This window comes from Coenobita brevimanus, chromosome 80, assembly GCF_032717465.1.
Source record: "Coenobita brevimanus isolate Jiangsu-jjx chromosome 80, ASM3271746v2, whole genome shotgun sequence".
NCBI lineage: Eukaryota > Metazoa > Arthropoda > Malacostraca > Decapoda > Coenobitidae > Coenobita > Coenobita brevimanus.
The window spans coordinates 17,605,281-17,622,992 of record NC_137033.1 but is presented as its reverse complement, the minus strand read 5'-3'; the positions used below and the strand labels follow the sequence as shown (position 1 = coordinate 17,622,992).

General features: G+C 45.4%; 1 protein-coding gene across 1 annotated transcript in view; it reads left to right on the top strand.

Moving 5' to 3' along the window:
• The window catches only part of LOC145409380 (uncharacterized), a 92,457-nt gene that overhangs the window by 68,884 nt on the left and 5,861 nt on the right, over nucleotides 1-17,712 (top strand). The window contains exons 2-4 of the mRNA XM_080279856.1: nucleotides 14,958-15,068; nucleotides 15,257-15,355; nucleotides 16,137-16,235. Of these exons, the coding sequence (XP_080135982.1) occupies nucleotides 14,958-15,068; nucleotides 15,257-15,355; nucleotides 16,137-16,235 (309 nt within the window). The remainder of the gene's footprint in view (nucleotides 1-14,957; nucleotides 15,069-15,256; nucleotides 15,356-16,136; nucleotides 16,236-17,712) is intronic.

Below are 17,712 nucleotides of genomic sequence, written 5' to 3'. Positions count from 1 at the left end.
GAGAGAGAGAGAGAGAGAGAGTAAATTGGATGAGATGGGCTTGTAGAATAAAGGAGGGAGGAAAGAAGAAAAAAGAGTGGGGATAACTGGCCTAATTAAGAGGAAAGAGAGGAGAGGAGAAGAGAGGAGAGAAGGAGGAAGGGCAAGGAAGGAGAAGTAATTTAAGAGGGAGCAAGAGGTGAGAGAGGAAGAGAGGAGAGAGTGTAGGGAAGAGGAGCAGAGAGAGAGGAAGAGGGAAGTGAAATATAATAAGAGAAAGAAATAGAATGTAAAAGGAAAGAGGAGCAAAGAAGTGGAGGAAGGGTTAGAAATTTAGAGAGGAAAGGAGGAAACAGGGTGGAGGGTAAGAGGAGGTGGAGAAGGAAAATGTAGAGGGAAAAAGACGTAGGAAAAAGGAGGCAACGAGGAAAAAGATAAGGAAAAGAGGGTGTGGGATGGAAGAAAATTAAGGAAAGGCGAGAAGGAAAACGGAGAAAGAAAAGGTAGGATGGAGCAGTAGGAAAAAGAAGAGAGGTAAAATGAAAGAAAAGGGAAAAGGAGGAATAAAGGAAAGAGGGAAATGAGGACTAGTAATGGGAAAATGAAAAAGGAAAAGCAAGGACGAGGAGAAGGAGGAGGAGGAGAATAATAATAATAATAACAATAATATGATGATGATGATGATGATTATTGCCTATCATCTACGCGAGAGTCATTAAGGCAGACAGTTTTTTCTAAGTCCAAACCTTCCCCAAGAAAACGACTCGCAGTGGAAGAGGGGAGAGAAAAAGGACGAATAAGTGGCAGGAATGTGAGTGGATGAGTGGCTGGGTGGAGCAGTGAAATGAGAGAGAGAGAGAGAGAGAGAGAGAGAGAGAGAGAGAGAGAGAGAGAGAGAGAGAGAGAGAGAGAGGAAATAGTGTGGGGGAAGGAGAGGTGAAAGGGAAATACTGGCTGGTAGGATGGAAGGAAGGTCAGGAAATGGTGCCGTGAGTGAAGGAGGGGGAAGGAGAGAAGGGGAACGAGAAACTGGAGCGAAGGAGAAGAGGGAGAGAGAGGGAGAAAGCGAGAAACTGGAGAGAGGGAGTGAGGGAGTGTAATTTAGGAGAGAAGGGCAGGAGGGAGAGAGTGGGAGGAAGGACAGGCGAGAGAGAGGGAAGGAGAGAATGTGTAGGATGGGAGGAGGGACAGGAAATGGTGCTCGTGAGTGAAGGAGGGGAGGGAGAGGGGAGGAAGAAGTGGAGGGAAAGAGGGAGGGAGGGAAGGAGAGTGTGGAGCGAAGGGAGTGTGGAAGAAGAAAAGTGTGGAGAGAGAGAGAGAGGGGGGGTAGAGTGGACGTATCATGTTACCTGCTGTACCAAGGAAAGCAGACAGCACCTCACATATTGATTCTTGTTGGGGCAGGCCTGACACTTCCTACACTCTGTTCCTTTTTACTTGGCCTAAATATGCCGTCTTTATATCTTGAATACTCAGCCGTGACAAGAGAGGAACGCTAGATTCTGGTGCTAGTCACGAGGAAGTGCTATGGAAAGGATATTGAACCGTAGTGACATCTCCAGTTGAACAATGTGATGTAAACTGCAAAAAGACGAAAATCTGAGTCAAGTTACTGTCGACTTATCAATTTCTTGAGACCAAGAAAGAATATAGCAACTTGACAGGGATAGATAGATATAGACAGACAGATAGATAGATAGATGGATAAGATGACTTAGATTTAGGTCATAACGAGGAGCAGAAAAAAAAGGATACTCAGTTTCTTCTGAGTCCCAATCTTCCCTCAGCACACGTGGTTGTGAGGTTGAATCCGGCCCTCAGATTTGCCCAGGCCTTACAGGTGGACTTGGATATTGTGACATATTCGTGACTCCTCTGACACTCTCTTTGACATTTACACTCTCGTACGTAAAAACTGCACCTCTCTCCTCTAACCACTGCACCCTACACCCACACCCACACCCACTCCCACACCCACCAGCCACAACATCCATACCCATCACTGCATACATACACCAACACCCACACATTCCACTCCCACATGCACGCCTGCTACTACAGCCGCACACCCCACACCCACACACCACTGCACCCACATTCACACCCACACTCAGGATAGTGTTTATGTAGGCTTTAATTATGGTAGTTCCAGTGTTATTATTTTAAAAATGTTATAAGTAGGATATCACTGAACAGCACAGGCTGAATATTGCAAGAAACAGGGAGTGAACGAATTCTTGACTGAAGCCTCTATAACCACGCTCCTTACAACCACACTTACACATACACCCACACCCATGCACCTTACAACCACACTCACACCCACACCACACCCACACCCACACCTACACCCACACACTATACACACACACACTCACATCTACCGCATCTCTCACACCCACTCATTCACTCACCCCCTCAGCCGCAACCCACACCCCTACACCCACGCACCTTACACCCTTACTTACCCCTACTCTCTCTCTCTCTCTCTCTCTCTCTCTCACACACACACACACACACACACACACACACACACACACACACACACACACACACACACACACACCTCTATTTACACTTCCTCTCCAAACACGACTCATCCTATGTATTTTTTTACCTTCATTCCTTTTCCGTTGCCACCTCACACTCATCCACATCCTTGTCACTCCCTCACTCCACTGTATCTCCACTACGCATCCACACTGTTCCACTCTTCTCACCTATATAGTCATACATCCACACTGAAGAGGTGGTGATATTCAAGGAACCACTTATGCACTTTTCACACACACACACACACACACACACACACACACACACACACACACACACACACACACACACACACACACACACACACACACGTTTGGTCAGAGGCTTGGTGGGTGAGGTGGTGGGTGAGAGATAGCGGGTGCAATATGTGGGTGGGGTGGGTGAGGCTCAGCGGGAGGTGGATGTGGGAGAGAAGTGGGGGAGGTGGGTGTGGAGGAGAAGTGGTATGTGGATGTGTGCGTGTGCAGGAGAGGAGATATGTGTGTGTGTGGGTGGGTGTGGAAGAAAGATGGTATGTGGGTGGGTAGGTGGGTGTGGAGGAGAAGTGGTACGTGGGTGGATGAGTGTGAAGAGGTGTGTGGGTGGGTGTGGAGAAATGGTAGGCTGTGTGGGGGAAAGGTGGTATGTGGTTGGGTAGGTGAGTGTGTTGGAGAAGTGGTATGTGGGTGAATGAGTGTGAAGTGGTTTGTGGGTGGGTGTGGAGAAGTGGTAGGCTGTGTGGGGGAAAGGTGGTATGTGGGTGAACGGGCAGGTATCACTTGAAGGTCAGACAGTGGACGGAAGGCATGAATAAACAAAAGAGAGTTACTGGGCAGAGTGACGTGGGTGTGGGTATGGCCAGTGAAGATAGGTGAATATTGCATTTTACTTCATTGTGTGTGCAGTGGAAGTCTAAATAATGGATCTCGCCAACACCATCATACCTCCAAAATTTCCTAATCTTGAAAAAAAAGCAGCACCCCAACGAAATCAGAAATATTGCAGTTCTAAATCTTTGCATATTATTTTTGTAAGTTAAAGAGGGCAGCTAGAAGAAATAATATAAGAAGTGTGGAGGAGAGTTAAGCGAGTGTTGTTCTTCCAAGGCTGATTATTTGTTTACCTGATGCAGTGAGAATAATGATTGACTCTTACATTAACGCTCTCAGGTTCTTGTGACTCACTCTCAGTTGAATGATATCGTGTGACGTAAGCTAGAATAGAGAGAGTTGTTCCTACCATGAAAGGGGTAGCTTTTGTATATAGAAATTGAAGAAAATGAATACAATAAAGTTAGTGAGTGGATATCCTGTTCTGCATGCCCCCCCCACCTCTCTCTCTCTCTCTCTCTCTCTCTCTCTCTCTCACACACACACACACACACACACACACACACACACACACACGCCTGCATGTGGAAGAAGTATCTGCGTTGCTGAAACTCTGTGTATTCAGGGGGGCGGGGAGTTGGGCCTAATTAATCCGCCAGAGTAATCACACCACCACCAAACAAAGCATCTCTCTCTCACACACTACTCTATTTCTCTCTGTCACACTTTATTTCTCATGTATTTCATTTTTGCTCACACTCGTCAGCTCAGTCACACTTTTTTTTTTGCTTTTTTTTTTTTTTCAGTCTTCTTATATCCCCTAACACGCTGTCCTTCATCCTATCGTTCATTCATTCATTCTCTTTTTCATTCATTCATCCATTCAGTCAGTCTCTTCCAGTATCACACTTGTTTTTCTTATACACTGCCTCAATACGCAATTTTGTCTTTACATAATTTTATTCCTGCACAGTATTTCTTTCCTTCATGTCGTCATCCATTTGCCACTCCTTCGTCCTTTCCCCCCTCCCACCATCTCATCTTTCCTGTCCCAACCTCCCTCTGTTCCTCTCCCCCTTTCTCTCTTCTTACCAGCCAGTCAGCCTACCTACCTACCAGCCGACCGACCGACCTACCTACCTACCTATCTACCTACCTACCTACCTGCTTACCTACCTACTTACCTGCGTACCGGTTAAAGGAGTGGCAGTGAAGTTAATCTAGCTGTCCTTGAGGCTTCACCTGTCCTACCCCCTCACCTGACCTGCAAAAGCCATCATTGTGGAGAAGTTAAGACAAGCTGTTAACCAGACCCATGCAGTCATCCTCTTTTTCTTTCCCTCTTTTTTCTGTCCCTCTTTTCCTACTTTCTTTTCCTCTCTGTTTCTTTCCATCTTCTCTTACCCTCGCCTCTTTCCCTGGATTTTTGTCTCTTCTTATTTTCCTTCCCACTGTTCTTTTCCCTCTTTTCTTATCCTTTGTTTTCTCTGTCGTGTCTTTTCCTCTTGGCTCTTTCCTTATCCAGAGTCTTCCGTTCCTCCTTTTCATGTATTCATTTCCAAGTTATTTTCCTTGTTATCCTCTCTTCTTTCCCTCCTTCGTTGTCCTCTTTTCTTGCTCTCTTGCCTCCCACTCTCCTCCTCTTCCAGCCTAGCCCCGTCCCCCTACCCATCCCCTCTGTCAACCAGTCATATGGAGTTTATAGATCAACATAGCCAGGCACAGACGTCAGCACTCGGTCTTGGTGCTGGTCTCATTCATAAGAGAGAGAGAGAGAGAGAGAGAGAGAGAGAGATGCAGGGACATGGCCAACCAGACAGAGAAACACCGACACAAACACGCAAGCACCCAGACAACGAAATAAAATACAATTGATAGTACACGCGATCTTACACGCACGCAATAACTTAAACACACACACACACACACACAGGTAGGGAGGCGCCCACAACAAAGTAAGAATCACTTTAAATAGTAAGAGAAAACACACACACACACACACACACACACACACACACACACACACACACACACACACACACACACACACACACACACACACACACACACAGGTAGGGAGGCGCCCACAACAACGTAAGAATCACTTAAAATAGTAAGAGAAAACACACACACACACACACACACACACACACACACACACACACACACAGGTAGGCGCCCACAACAACGTAAGAATCACTTAAAATAGTAAGAGAAAACACACACACACACACACACACACACACACACACACACACACACACACACACACACACACACACACACGGGGGTTGCGCGGGTGAAGCAGTCAATAGCGGGGTTCCCTGGTGACGTAATATTTGCCACACTGCTTAGGGTGTGACCAGACTCTCTCTCTCTCTCTCTCTCTCTCTCTCCCCTCTTTTCACCCGTACCCATCACTCATTTTCACTCTGCCTCTGCTTCACTCTTTCATTTGCGCATTCACCCTTCATCATGACCTTCACCCTGTCATCCTCACCCCATCCCTTCTTCACTTTCCTCCTCACCCTTCCCCGCCTCTCACCCTCTCTCCATCTCATTTCCACCCTGACCTCCCTTTCTTGATACTATCCCTACCAGTGACCTACTCAGTTACGCCTTCCTTTACCTCAGCCTTATATCATTTTCACCCTCACTCGCACTCATTTCTCCCGTTTTTCTCACCCTGCCCCTCATTCCCTGTGTAACCCTTGCTTATCACCCTCACGTCTCCCCTCACCCTCACTCTCTCTTTACCCACTCCCTACCACTCACTTGGCTTCCTTACTTTCTTTCCTCGCCACTCCGTAACTCGTCCTTTCAAACTCACCCTATTTTTGTTCCCTCACCCTCGCCCTCACCCTAACCTTCATATTTCACCCTTACCCACTCACCTCGTCCCTCCCTAACTGACACTCTCACCCTATTTTCATCTCATCTGTTCTTTTACCTTCACCCTATCTCTCAAATTGTTCACCCTATCCCTCTCCCTTACCTTCTTCACCCTTCCTTCACATACCCCTCTCAAGGCTCACCCTTACCTCACTCCACTCTCACCATTCACCCTATTATCACCTTTATCATCACTCTTATCTGTAATTACCTCACCTGTTAATCTCACCTGTCATTTTTGTCTTTACCTTTCATCTCTCTCTCTCTCTCTCTCTCTCTCTCTCTCTCTCTGTCTCCGTCGTATCACCATAATACATTTACTGATAACCTTTTTAGTCTCCCCCATCACCACTTATTCTCACCTTTCCTCCTCCTCCTTCCCTCACTTCCTCATCCTCATCCTCCTTATCCTCACCTTTCCTCCTTCCCTCACCTCCTCAACATACTTTATCGTTATCCTTCTGTTCCTCATTCATCTCATTTGTGTCCCTCTCATTGCAGTCCTTCTCATTTTCATCCTTATTCCTAACCTCTTTTCTCATTCCGTCTTCCTCACTCCTCATAAAATCCTCACAATTCACGTATTTCCTTCACTTCTCATAACGTATCCTCACCGTCCCTCCTCACTTTTCATAACATCCTTCCCTATCCAATCCTCATCATTATCATCCCTCATCATTTTCCTCACCCCTCATTACCCATCCTCATATCTCATAGCTCATCCTCACACTTCACTGTATTTTCCATCCCTTCCTCATATCCGGCCCTCACCTCTCTCTCTCTCTCTCACGCGTGCCACCTCCGCTCCTCACTCCTCATTTTCCTGGACCCCCCCCCCCGCCGTTCCTCACGTCTCTCTCCAATTTCATTCCAGACACGTTCCCCTTCCCAGCAAGTTTCATATATCATCCTCGCTTCATCCTCACTTCCTATCCTCACTTCATTCTTTCTTTCTTAGGCTCACTTCATCCACACCTAATTCTCACGTCCTATTCTCACTTCATCCTCACCTCCTATCCTCACATCATCCTCACTCCCTGTCCTTACTTCATCCTCACTTCCTATCCTCACTTCATCCTCACCTCCTATCCTCACTTCATCCTCACCTCCTATCCTCACTTCCTCACTTCCTATTCTCACTTCATCCTTACCTTCTATCCTTACTTCATCCCCACGTCCTATCCTCACTTCATCCTCACCCCCTATCCTCACATCCTGGTCTCACTTTATCCTCACTTCATCCTCATTTCTCATCCTCACCTCATCCACTTCTCATCTTCACCTCTCATCCTCACATCCCATCCTCATTTCACCCTCATTTCTTATCCTCATTTTTATCCTCACATCATCCTTACTTCATATTTCTCATCCCCTCATTCTCACCTCTCACCTTCACCTCCTATCCTCACTTTTTATCCTCACTTCTCAGGCATCTCATTTTCACTTTCCATCCTTACCTCTCACCCTTGACTCCTATCCTCACTTCACATATTCACCTCTTATCCTCACTCATTTCCTCACCTCTTATCCTCACTCTTATCCTCACTCTTTTCCTCACCTCTTATCCTCACTCTTATCCTCACTTTTCATACTCACGTCTCATCCTAACCTGATATTCACCTCATCCTCGCCACTTTCTTACCTCATCCTCACCTTTCAGTCCGTCTTAACCTGATGCCAAATTAATGCGATGTCCATTATCGTGTGTGTGTGTGTGTGTGTGTGTGTGTGTGTGTGTGTGTGTGTGTGTGTGTGTGTGTTACGTATTTATATGTAAACTAGGTGAGGTGACAGGTGTGTAATAGGGAGATGTCACCCCTCACACCTGTCCCTCCTGTCCTCTCCCCTCCCCTCCCCTCCCCTCCTCTATCTAGTCCTATCCCTCCCCTCCCTCCATCTCCTCCTTCCTCTATCCTACCCTCCCTGTTCCTACCCTCTCCTTCTTTCACCTCCCATCCCTTCATCTCTCCCCCTTCCCTACACTCACTCATTTCCTATTTCCTTTTCATTCTTTCTTCCACTTTTCCTTTCCCTCATCTTACCCCACCTTTCCTTTCACCCCCCTTCCTCTCCCATATCTACCTTTCCTTTCATCTTTCCTCCCCTCATCTCCCTTCCCCTCTTTTCGTTCTCCCCTCCTCTTTTCTCCCTTTTCCAGCACATAGCATTCCTCCCTTCCCCATCCCTGCTCCCCCCCCCTCACTTTCTTTCAATTTCCACTTCACTCTTTTTTCTCATTTTTCTTTTTCACCCGTCTCTCTCCCTCCCTTCCTTTCTCCCTTTTCATCCCCTCCCTTGTTTTTTCTCTCCCTGTTTTCTTCTCTCTCCTTCCTTTCAGTCTTACCTTCCCTTCTTATTCCCTCCCTCTCTTTTCCTCCTCTCCCTCCCTCTTTTCTTCCCCTCCCTTCCTTTACCAACCTCTCTCCTCTTCTCCCCTTTCATCTGTTACCCACTCTTTCCATCCTGTTCCCCCCCCTCACACACACACACACACACACACACACACACACACACACAGAAAAGAGAGAGAGAGAGAGAGAGAGAGAGAGAGAGAGAGGGATGTGGGTTTCTCAGCTCGACCTTCAATATCTATCAGTCACTCAAGCCATTTGCCAAGAAATGGTCTCCTTTTATGAATCCTGTTTTTATATCTGTCTGTCTATCTATCTGTTCGTCCATTTATCTATCTATCTGTCTCTGTCTGTCTGTCTGTCTGTCTGTCTATCCATCTATCTGTCTGCATACATACATACATGCACACATGCATAATCGTTCATACATAAATCCATCTATTCATCCATCCATCCATACATGCATACATAAATGCATACATACATACATACATATACATACATACATACATACATATACATACATACATACATACATATACATACATACATACATACATATACATACATACATACATACATACACACACACACATATATACATTCATACATACATATACATATATATTTACACACACTTCCTACCCAGTCATCGAAAAAATGTACAATATTTGCACTAGTTATTTCTTTAGTCTCCGTTGTATATCAGTAAATTATAAGCTGGATATAGGATGACTAGAAATTAATAAAAGGTCATCGGACAGTCAGATAGATAGATAGATAGATAGATAGACAGACAGACAGGAAGACAGACACATTTACTATTTTCTATTTCATTCATGCTGCCTTCAGACGATTTTTTACTCATACAAAGGGGAGGGGTTGATGGCAGCTCTTTCTAATCCCCCTCCCGTTCATAGTGGTTCTCCCGGGCTGAATGAAATCGTCTGTATGTAGCAAAAATATAGTGAATGATACGTGAAGAGGTTATCAGCTGGGCCTACCGTCAAACAGGGCTGTGTTATTGATTATTTACACAGTGAGTTATTGATCCCGCCACCTCCCCCACCTCCCCCACCTTACCACCTCCCCCACCACCGTCACTACCTCCCCTCTCACATCCCCACCACTCCCCCACCACCTCGTCCCTCATTCTTTCACCACCTCGTCCCCCACTCTCTCCTCACCACCTCCCCCACCACCTCACCCTCACTCCCCCACCACCTCACCCCTCACTATCCCCCCCCCCTTCTTCAGCCACTAAAGATGCCGTAAGGTTGCTGGTTCGATCCTAAGCTCATCTGGACGTGATCTCAGTGGATCTTAGAAGGCCGGCCTCTTCAACCTGGCGCTCCCGAGGTTCTTTTGTTGAACTTATGGTAAAGGATTGGGATAGACAAAATGAGTGAGAGGAACTAGGTGAAATATGAGAGAGAGAGAGAGAGAGAGAGAGAGAGAGAGAGAGAGAGAGAGAGAGAGAGAGAGAGAGAGAAGGCAGAAGTATCGGGAAGCGAGGAGTTATAATTTGTAGAGAAATGGGGGGGGGGAGAGAGGGAGGGATATTGAAGAGAGAGAGAGAGAGAGAGAGAGAGAGAGAGAGGCGCCGCTAATTCCACACCACTCTCACGTCCGCTAAAGCTATGCCACGCAACAATTTTTACTCTTGATTGAAATGGAGCGGCTGGCAGAGGCGAATTTTCTCACATTTCAGTTCAACCCTTCAATAAGATGGTGCTGGAGAGGACGCCTTCACGTGGTGGCATCGATATGAGTGGACAGGGGCGCTGCCTGGCTATACATACGTCCCTCACCTCTATCCTATCCCCTGAATGGAGGATGGTGGGCCGCAGGAGGAGGGCAACTTCAGTCTGCGGTTCACCGAGTTAACGTTCAGATGAGCAACTACTACTACTACTACTACTACTACTACTACTACTACTACTACTACTATGATTCACTTACGGACGGTTTTGTTTACGTTAGAAAGGTGGTCTCGTAATGAAGGGGTTGAAGGCCAAATCCAATCTCTCTCTCTCTCTCTCTCTCTCTCTCTCTCTCTCTCTCTCTCTCTCTCAGGATTGATACATGTCCCCGAATATTTAATTAAGGAGGCGCTTCCCCCACCTCCCCTTCTTCGCTGTGTAATAAGGCAGGCCCGTATGTCTTCAAGGAGCTGGGGGGGTCTTGGAAGGAGAAGGGGCTATCTTGGCGGTGCCCTTATTGTACTTTGATAGCTTGGGATCGTATTGTGCCATCAGTGTCTTGCCAGCACAGTAGGATGGGGTCTTGGCAGGGTATCCTCACACTTATCACACCTTTCCTACCTGTCATTGCCTTGGTGTTACCTGTGTTTCACCCCTTACTACCTTTGGTCTTTTCCTTCGTCTCCTCTCGTATATATTCAGCTTCCTCCTCCTCCTCCTCCTCCTCCTCCTCTTCCTCCTCCTCCTCCTCCTCCTCCTCCTCCTCCTCCTCCTACTCGTACTCCTCTTCCTCCTCCTCTTCATCCTGTTTTTTATTACACATCTCATCATCGCTCAGGATTTTCTTTCTCATTTACCTCCCTCTGTGTCCATTCTCTCTCGTCCTTTCCCCTCTCTTTTTCGCTTATTCTGAATTCCCTGTTTTTTTTTCTCGTGTTTATATTTTTTCCCTCCTGCTCCTCGTCTTCTTCCTCTTTTTCTGTTTTCTTATTCTTCTTCGTCGTTTCGTTTCCTCTTCTTTTATTATAAGTTTCCTGTTTCATTTTTTCCTCTATATTTTTCCTTCAACATGTTTTTCATATTTTTCTGTCATTCATTCTTTTTCTTTCTTTCATTTTTTCCTCGTCTTTCTTCATCCTTTCTTCTTCCTCTTGCTTTTGTCTTTCTCCTTCTTTGTGAGGAAGGACGTGGGAGGAGGGGGCGGGATGGGGGAGGTATGATGGAGGGAGGGTTGGGGTTATTAGCGCTGGTTGGTGAGTGATGCAGGACACACACACACACACACACACACACACACACACACACACACACACACACACACACACACACACACACACACACACACACACACACACACACACACACACACACACACACACACACACACACACACACACACACACACACACACACACACACCATTGATCTCTTTGTCCCTTCAGCCTAGAGAACTTGTAGGTGCCAAGACACTCTCCCCCTCTCTGCCCTTGTATCTCTATCCCCCCTCTCTTCCCTTGTCCCCTTATCCCTCCCCCCTCTTCCCTTGTACCCCTATCCTTCCCCCTCTTACTTTGTACCCCTATCCACCCTTGTCTTCTCTTGTACCCCTATCCCCCTCTCTTCCCTTGTACCCCTATCCAGCTTTCTCTTCCCTGTACCCGTACCCACACCCACTTCCCTTGTACCCGTATCCACACCCACTTCCCTTGCACCCCTATCCACCCTCTCGATGTCTTGAATTACGTCAGTCCAGCCTGGCGGCCTTCTCGCTGGGGGATGGGTTGGGTCCGTCTGTTACCGTTTAATACAGTTTGATAATGCAGTGATGGTAGCTGGAATTCTTTTACCATCAACTCCTTCGTGTGACCACAGTGAGAGGGAATACAAATATACACACATACATATATACATTACTACGTACATACACACATGCATACATTCTCGACGCTGGGTGGTAACCATATAACCAGATGGACGCCTGGTGGTCTAGTGAATTAAGACACTCCAATCTGAGGGGGCCCTAAAGGATTCCCAGCCAAGGGGTTTATTTTTTCTCATGTAATGCGACCCAGGGGCGATCAGGCTGGTCACTCCTTAAAATATGTCGGACTGAGAAACCTATCCCTGGGCCCCTACGCTCATGATTAGGGGGAAAAAAAAAATGGATAGAAGAGGAAGATATGGATAATGTAATTTTTGTTAATAGTCTAATGATCATGTACGGTACTGATGTGAGGTTAGGTGAAATAAAGTAAGGTGAGGTGAGGTGAGGTGAGGTAAGATGACATGATATGAGATGAGGTAAGACGAGGTGAGGTGAGGTGCAGTGAGGTGAGATGAGGTGAAGTGGGGTGAGCTGACGTGATATGAGATGAGGTAAGACGAGGTGAGGTGAGGTGCAGTGAGGTAAGATGGTGTGAGGTGAGGTGAGGTGAGGGGAGGTGAGGTGAAGGGCTGTGAGGTGAGGTGAGGTAAGTGCAGTGACCCCTCTGTGAATTTAGGCTAAAGCTTGCCAGCCCAGTATACGGCCCTTCTCAACGACATGATCAATATCTGGTGTGTGTGTGTGTGTGTGTGTGTGTGTGTGTGTGTGTGTGTGTGTGTGTGTGTGTGTGTGTGTGTGGAGCTGGCAATAACAGAGAAGAGTGGACGGAAGTGTGGACGTGTTGTGGATATACTGTGTTTGACATCCTTACACACACACACACACACACACACACACACACACACACACACACACACACACACACATTCACACACACACACACACACACACACACATAAACCGTGGCAGACATGGGAAGGAGTGTTGGTAGTATGTCCTTTCATGTGTTGGCTTTATTTTACATTTTGTCGGTTCTGCTATTGACTAACACACTCTTATACACACAAATATAGACTTTTACAAGCATTAGTCTCAGCATGAAAGATAGATAGAGAGAGAGAGAGAGAGAGAGAGAGAGAGAGAGAGAGAGAGTCTTCTTAATTCGTACTTGTTATGAAACTGACTAAAATAATGAAATATCTCCATGCATTTTTGTACAAGTGTGTATATCGCAAATAATTATGCATCCATCCTTTGTTACAAAATGACAGTTTAAACATAGTTCCAATCAGCAAACAGCTTCATATCTGAAATCAAATCCAATTACCATACAAAAAAAAAAATAAAATCATCCAATTACCATACAAAACTAAACAAAAAACATATCCAGTTACTATACAAAAACTGAATTGTGTTGTGTGAGCGGGAGTATTGACCCATGATCCGTGTAAACAACTCGATTGGTTGTGTTTGCAATATGGGCGACAAAATTGGAACCAGTGTGTTGGTTGGGTGGCCGCGCTCCGTGGATTGTGACCAAGTATTTTCACAGCGCGGCGTTGGTGCTGTGGCGAGGCTGTGGAGGAACACTGGCCTCGGTTTAGTTACACAAGATGCAACTGGGTCACTCCAGCAATCTGAATTTGAATACAACAGTATGAATTTGAATACAGCACTTTGAATTTGAATACGACAAGTTGGTTTTGAATACGGCAGTTTGAATTTTAACACAATATGAATTTCAATACGACAATTTGAATTTGAATACAATTTAAATACAGCAGTTAGAATTTGAATATTAAGTTGTAATGGCATGAAATTTGATGATCCTTCGTTATAATGTAGGAGTGAGTCCCCTTGGTTACTATACCCAGTTCACTTTAGCTAGGCATAAATTAACCATCGTCCCATCTTCGGTAATGAGTTGTAACGAGAATAACACCAGAATATGATGCCAGTCACGAAGAAGTGCTATGGAAAGGATACTGAATCGTGGCATTGCCTTATTCTAACATTGAACTACAGGAAATAAGCTGCAAAATGACGAACATCTACTTAAATTGCATGAACTATGATCAGATCAACCCTCCAGTCTGACCTACAGTGACCTGAGAGGGGTTAAGGGTCCTTGTCAGGTTAATTCAAAGGCACTGCGGCTCTTTCACCTTCATTCAAAACTCCCACCACATCGAAAATAATGGCGATTTTATCTTTGAACCATCAGGAACTTAAAATTTCAGATCTGTATTTGATGAAACACTTTTGATGTACCAGCTACCCAGTTTGTTAAGTCCGTCATGGAAGGGGGAAGATAAGCTTGGTAAAATATTCATAGGTGGGGTTGTATCGGGAGGCACAGCTGTCTTGGGGTAGTGGTGACAATACTGTGTGTAATTCACCGGGTCGGTCAGGGTCACTTAATGGTCGTGATGGTCAGCTTTTACCATCCCGGAAGGGAGCTGAGAGCTCATATAGTCCGATCTAAGGGCAAGGCTGTGACCTTCACACACGCACACACCCGTCCCCTTGCTCAAGGGGGACAGTAACCACCCACTTCGTCAGTGAAACTTTTCGCAACCTGAGCGAGGCGCGAACTCCCGTCCACCAGTTGGCAAGCGGGAACGTTACCACTGCACCAGCGAGCGGTGTGTGTGTGTGTGTGTGTGTGTGTGTGTGTGTGTGTGTGTGTGTGTGTGTGTGTGTGTGTGGTCAATAAATACTTACTTACTTACTTACTGTGTGTGTGCATCATCATCATCTTCCTCCCCCCCAAAAAAAAAAAAAAAATCCAATCTCCCCCTTTTCCCCTTTACCTGTGTATTTACTTCCGGTGTTGCTGCTTCAGGTGTGCACGAGGCTGGACCAGCGGCTGCACGCGGCTGCTGTGAAGGGCGACGTGGAGGAGGCTGTTCTCGTCCTTGACACAGGCCGCGTCCACGTCGACTGCTGTGACAGGGTGAGTGGCTAGCAGGACCAGGATTTTGTGTCTCTTTTAAATTTAGTCTTAGTACGAGAATGTCTTTGTTTATTCTTATTAGCGTATGTGTATTTCTACCAGTGATATGCTAGTGTGTATGTGTGTGTGTGTGTGTGTGTGTGTGTGTGTGTGTAAGTTTATGTGTTGTACGTGTGTATGTATTGCAGGACGGTACAACGCCACTGATCCTAGCTGCTGCCAATGGTCACGTCAACCTGGTGAAGGAGTTGCTGGAGCAGGGAGCCGAGCCTAACGCAACCAGACATGTGAGTTTTAGTCTTACACACACACACACACACACACACACACACACACACACACACACACACACACACACACACACACACACACACACACACACACACACACACACACACACACACACACCACGTTCTCACCCTGTCGCATCTTCTACCCACACTACTGTATTTCTGTTTTGTCTCACATCTGTCATTTGCGCAAAACTAATTTCTTTCAAGTCGATGTAATTAGTCACTGAGTTAATCATTACTCCTATAAACAACTGACTTACCATAATTAGTGCCCAGGTATGTAAGTCGCTAATCACCTTGACATACCTGCTTATTATAAATCCTTGTTACCTGGATGATGTAAATATAAAATACTATCAAAAAGTCAGACGTATTTACCTGGCTTTCATTTTTCTGTCATATGTGTGGGTTGTAAATCTTTAATGTACTGTTTATGTAAAGGCTGAATTATTAAACCGGGGAGCGTGTAGGTGTGGATGTGCTGCTAATTTTGGATGATAATAACAAGCGTGTGGTAATGATAGAGCATGTCTGGTCTTTCTGTATCGTTGCTGATTACATCCCTGGATAGGTGAATACAAGTTGAGCACATTTAACAGTTAACAAGTGTTCCATAAATGACCCCCAGAAATTAGTGGTTTACCTACTCCTTCGCGTTCAGTAAAAAAGAAAAAAGTAAATAAAGAGGAGAAAAAAAAAAGAAAAAGAAAATCCTGTCATTAGTTCTTTAGCATTCCTCATCTGTTTCATTGTTAATTTCTGGTGGTGTGCGCAGACGGGTACGGGTGCGCTGTTCTTCGCTGCGCAGGGCGGGTTCCTGGACATCGTGACGCTCCTGCTGGATCAGGGATGCAAGATCAACCAAGCCTCCAAGGTCAGTCCCCGTCTCACTTTCGCTTCTGTTTAAACATGAAACCGCTAAGTGGAATACAATCTTCCTATTTTTGACGAGAATTTCTGAAGCGAGTAGGTTGTGATGTGTTTATCCTTCCCTCGTTGCTGACTGCTCTCTGTAATGTGGGATGCAGGCTAACCATACCTAAGAACCACTGGTGCTCCAAATTCAGTATGATATTTGGAGTTTGCATTCCACTTTGCGATTTGAGATAAGCAAACAGTCTCATACTATAACCATAGCTGTCTCATCCACCCTAACGCGCTTCCTCTCCCCTTCACTCAATCCCGTTTCTTTCTTTCAGATTATAACATTATTTTCTACTGGACGTTGTTTATTATTCACTATTTCCTCACTTATTTTTTTACGCATTTCACAGTCAGATGGCAGTGAATATTACAGTGAAAAAATGAGAAACACAAAATGACCTGTGATAAGTGATATAGAGACAGTTTTGTTCATGTAATTAGGTTCCATCGCCTAACCTCGCCTCATTTCTTCTTAGGTCTCTCTGCCCCCTGTCACTGCGCTTTCAACGTAACAAAATAATGCTTGGTGCCAGTGTGCCATTTTAACTGTAGATTTAGTCTCTGTAATTAAGATTGTTACAAAAGACGCAGTATTATTTAGACATACTTTGTTTTGTACCTGTAACTCAGAGGGGTGTTGCATTACAGTATATTGATGTGTTGCAAATATGTTGCAGTCACCGAGTGTGTTACAAGATGGCGGGAAAGATTAATGTCAGCTCTTTAACCCTCTTACGTTATTTCTCTATTTTTATCTTATGTTCTTGCTACCTACAGACGATTTTATTTAGCCTAGCCTACGTCTTTGAACTGGAGGGGGCTAGATATAACCTTCAGTAACTTTCTTCCTCTTAGTTAGCCTCCTAAGCTGAACAAACTCGTCTAGGAATGCCAGGAATTTAAAAAAAAAAAAAAAATGGTCACGGATTTGAGGATGTTGTATTAAAGCTCTGCAAGTGAGCTGTTTGTGTTGGTGACGTGATTGCCGTGTAAACCGTCAGTCAGATGATGTTTATTAGGTTCTTGTCATCTCCATACGATTTTATTCACCGTACGACACACTTATCAAACTGGAGGAATTAGATGTAGCCTTCGTAAACTTTTTTTTTTTTTTTTTTTTTTTACTGAGGGGGTGTTAAGCGTAATTATCTGGTGGCAGCAAGATAATAATATAAATGACGTAGCCTACTCATAGTGAAGCTGTTACTGGGTGGTATTGGATTGTTGCAGCGCTGACGAAGAGCCTACACGTGATGGCGCTGTGCTGCCTGTGTTGAGCTGTCTGCCACAAGGGGGCTCCTGTTCCCTGCACGGTGCACATATTGTAGTGTACATGTAGGACAGCTCCACAGAAGGAGTTGTTTACCTGTGGTCGACGGGTCTGCTCATTTAGACAACAAAAACAGTTTTGTTGCTCAGAGATATTT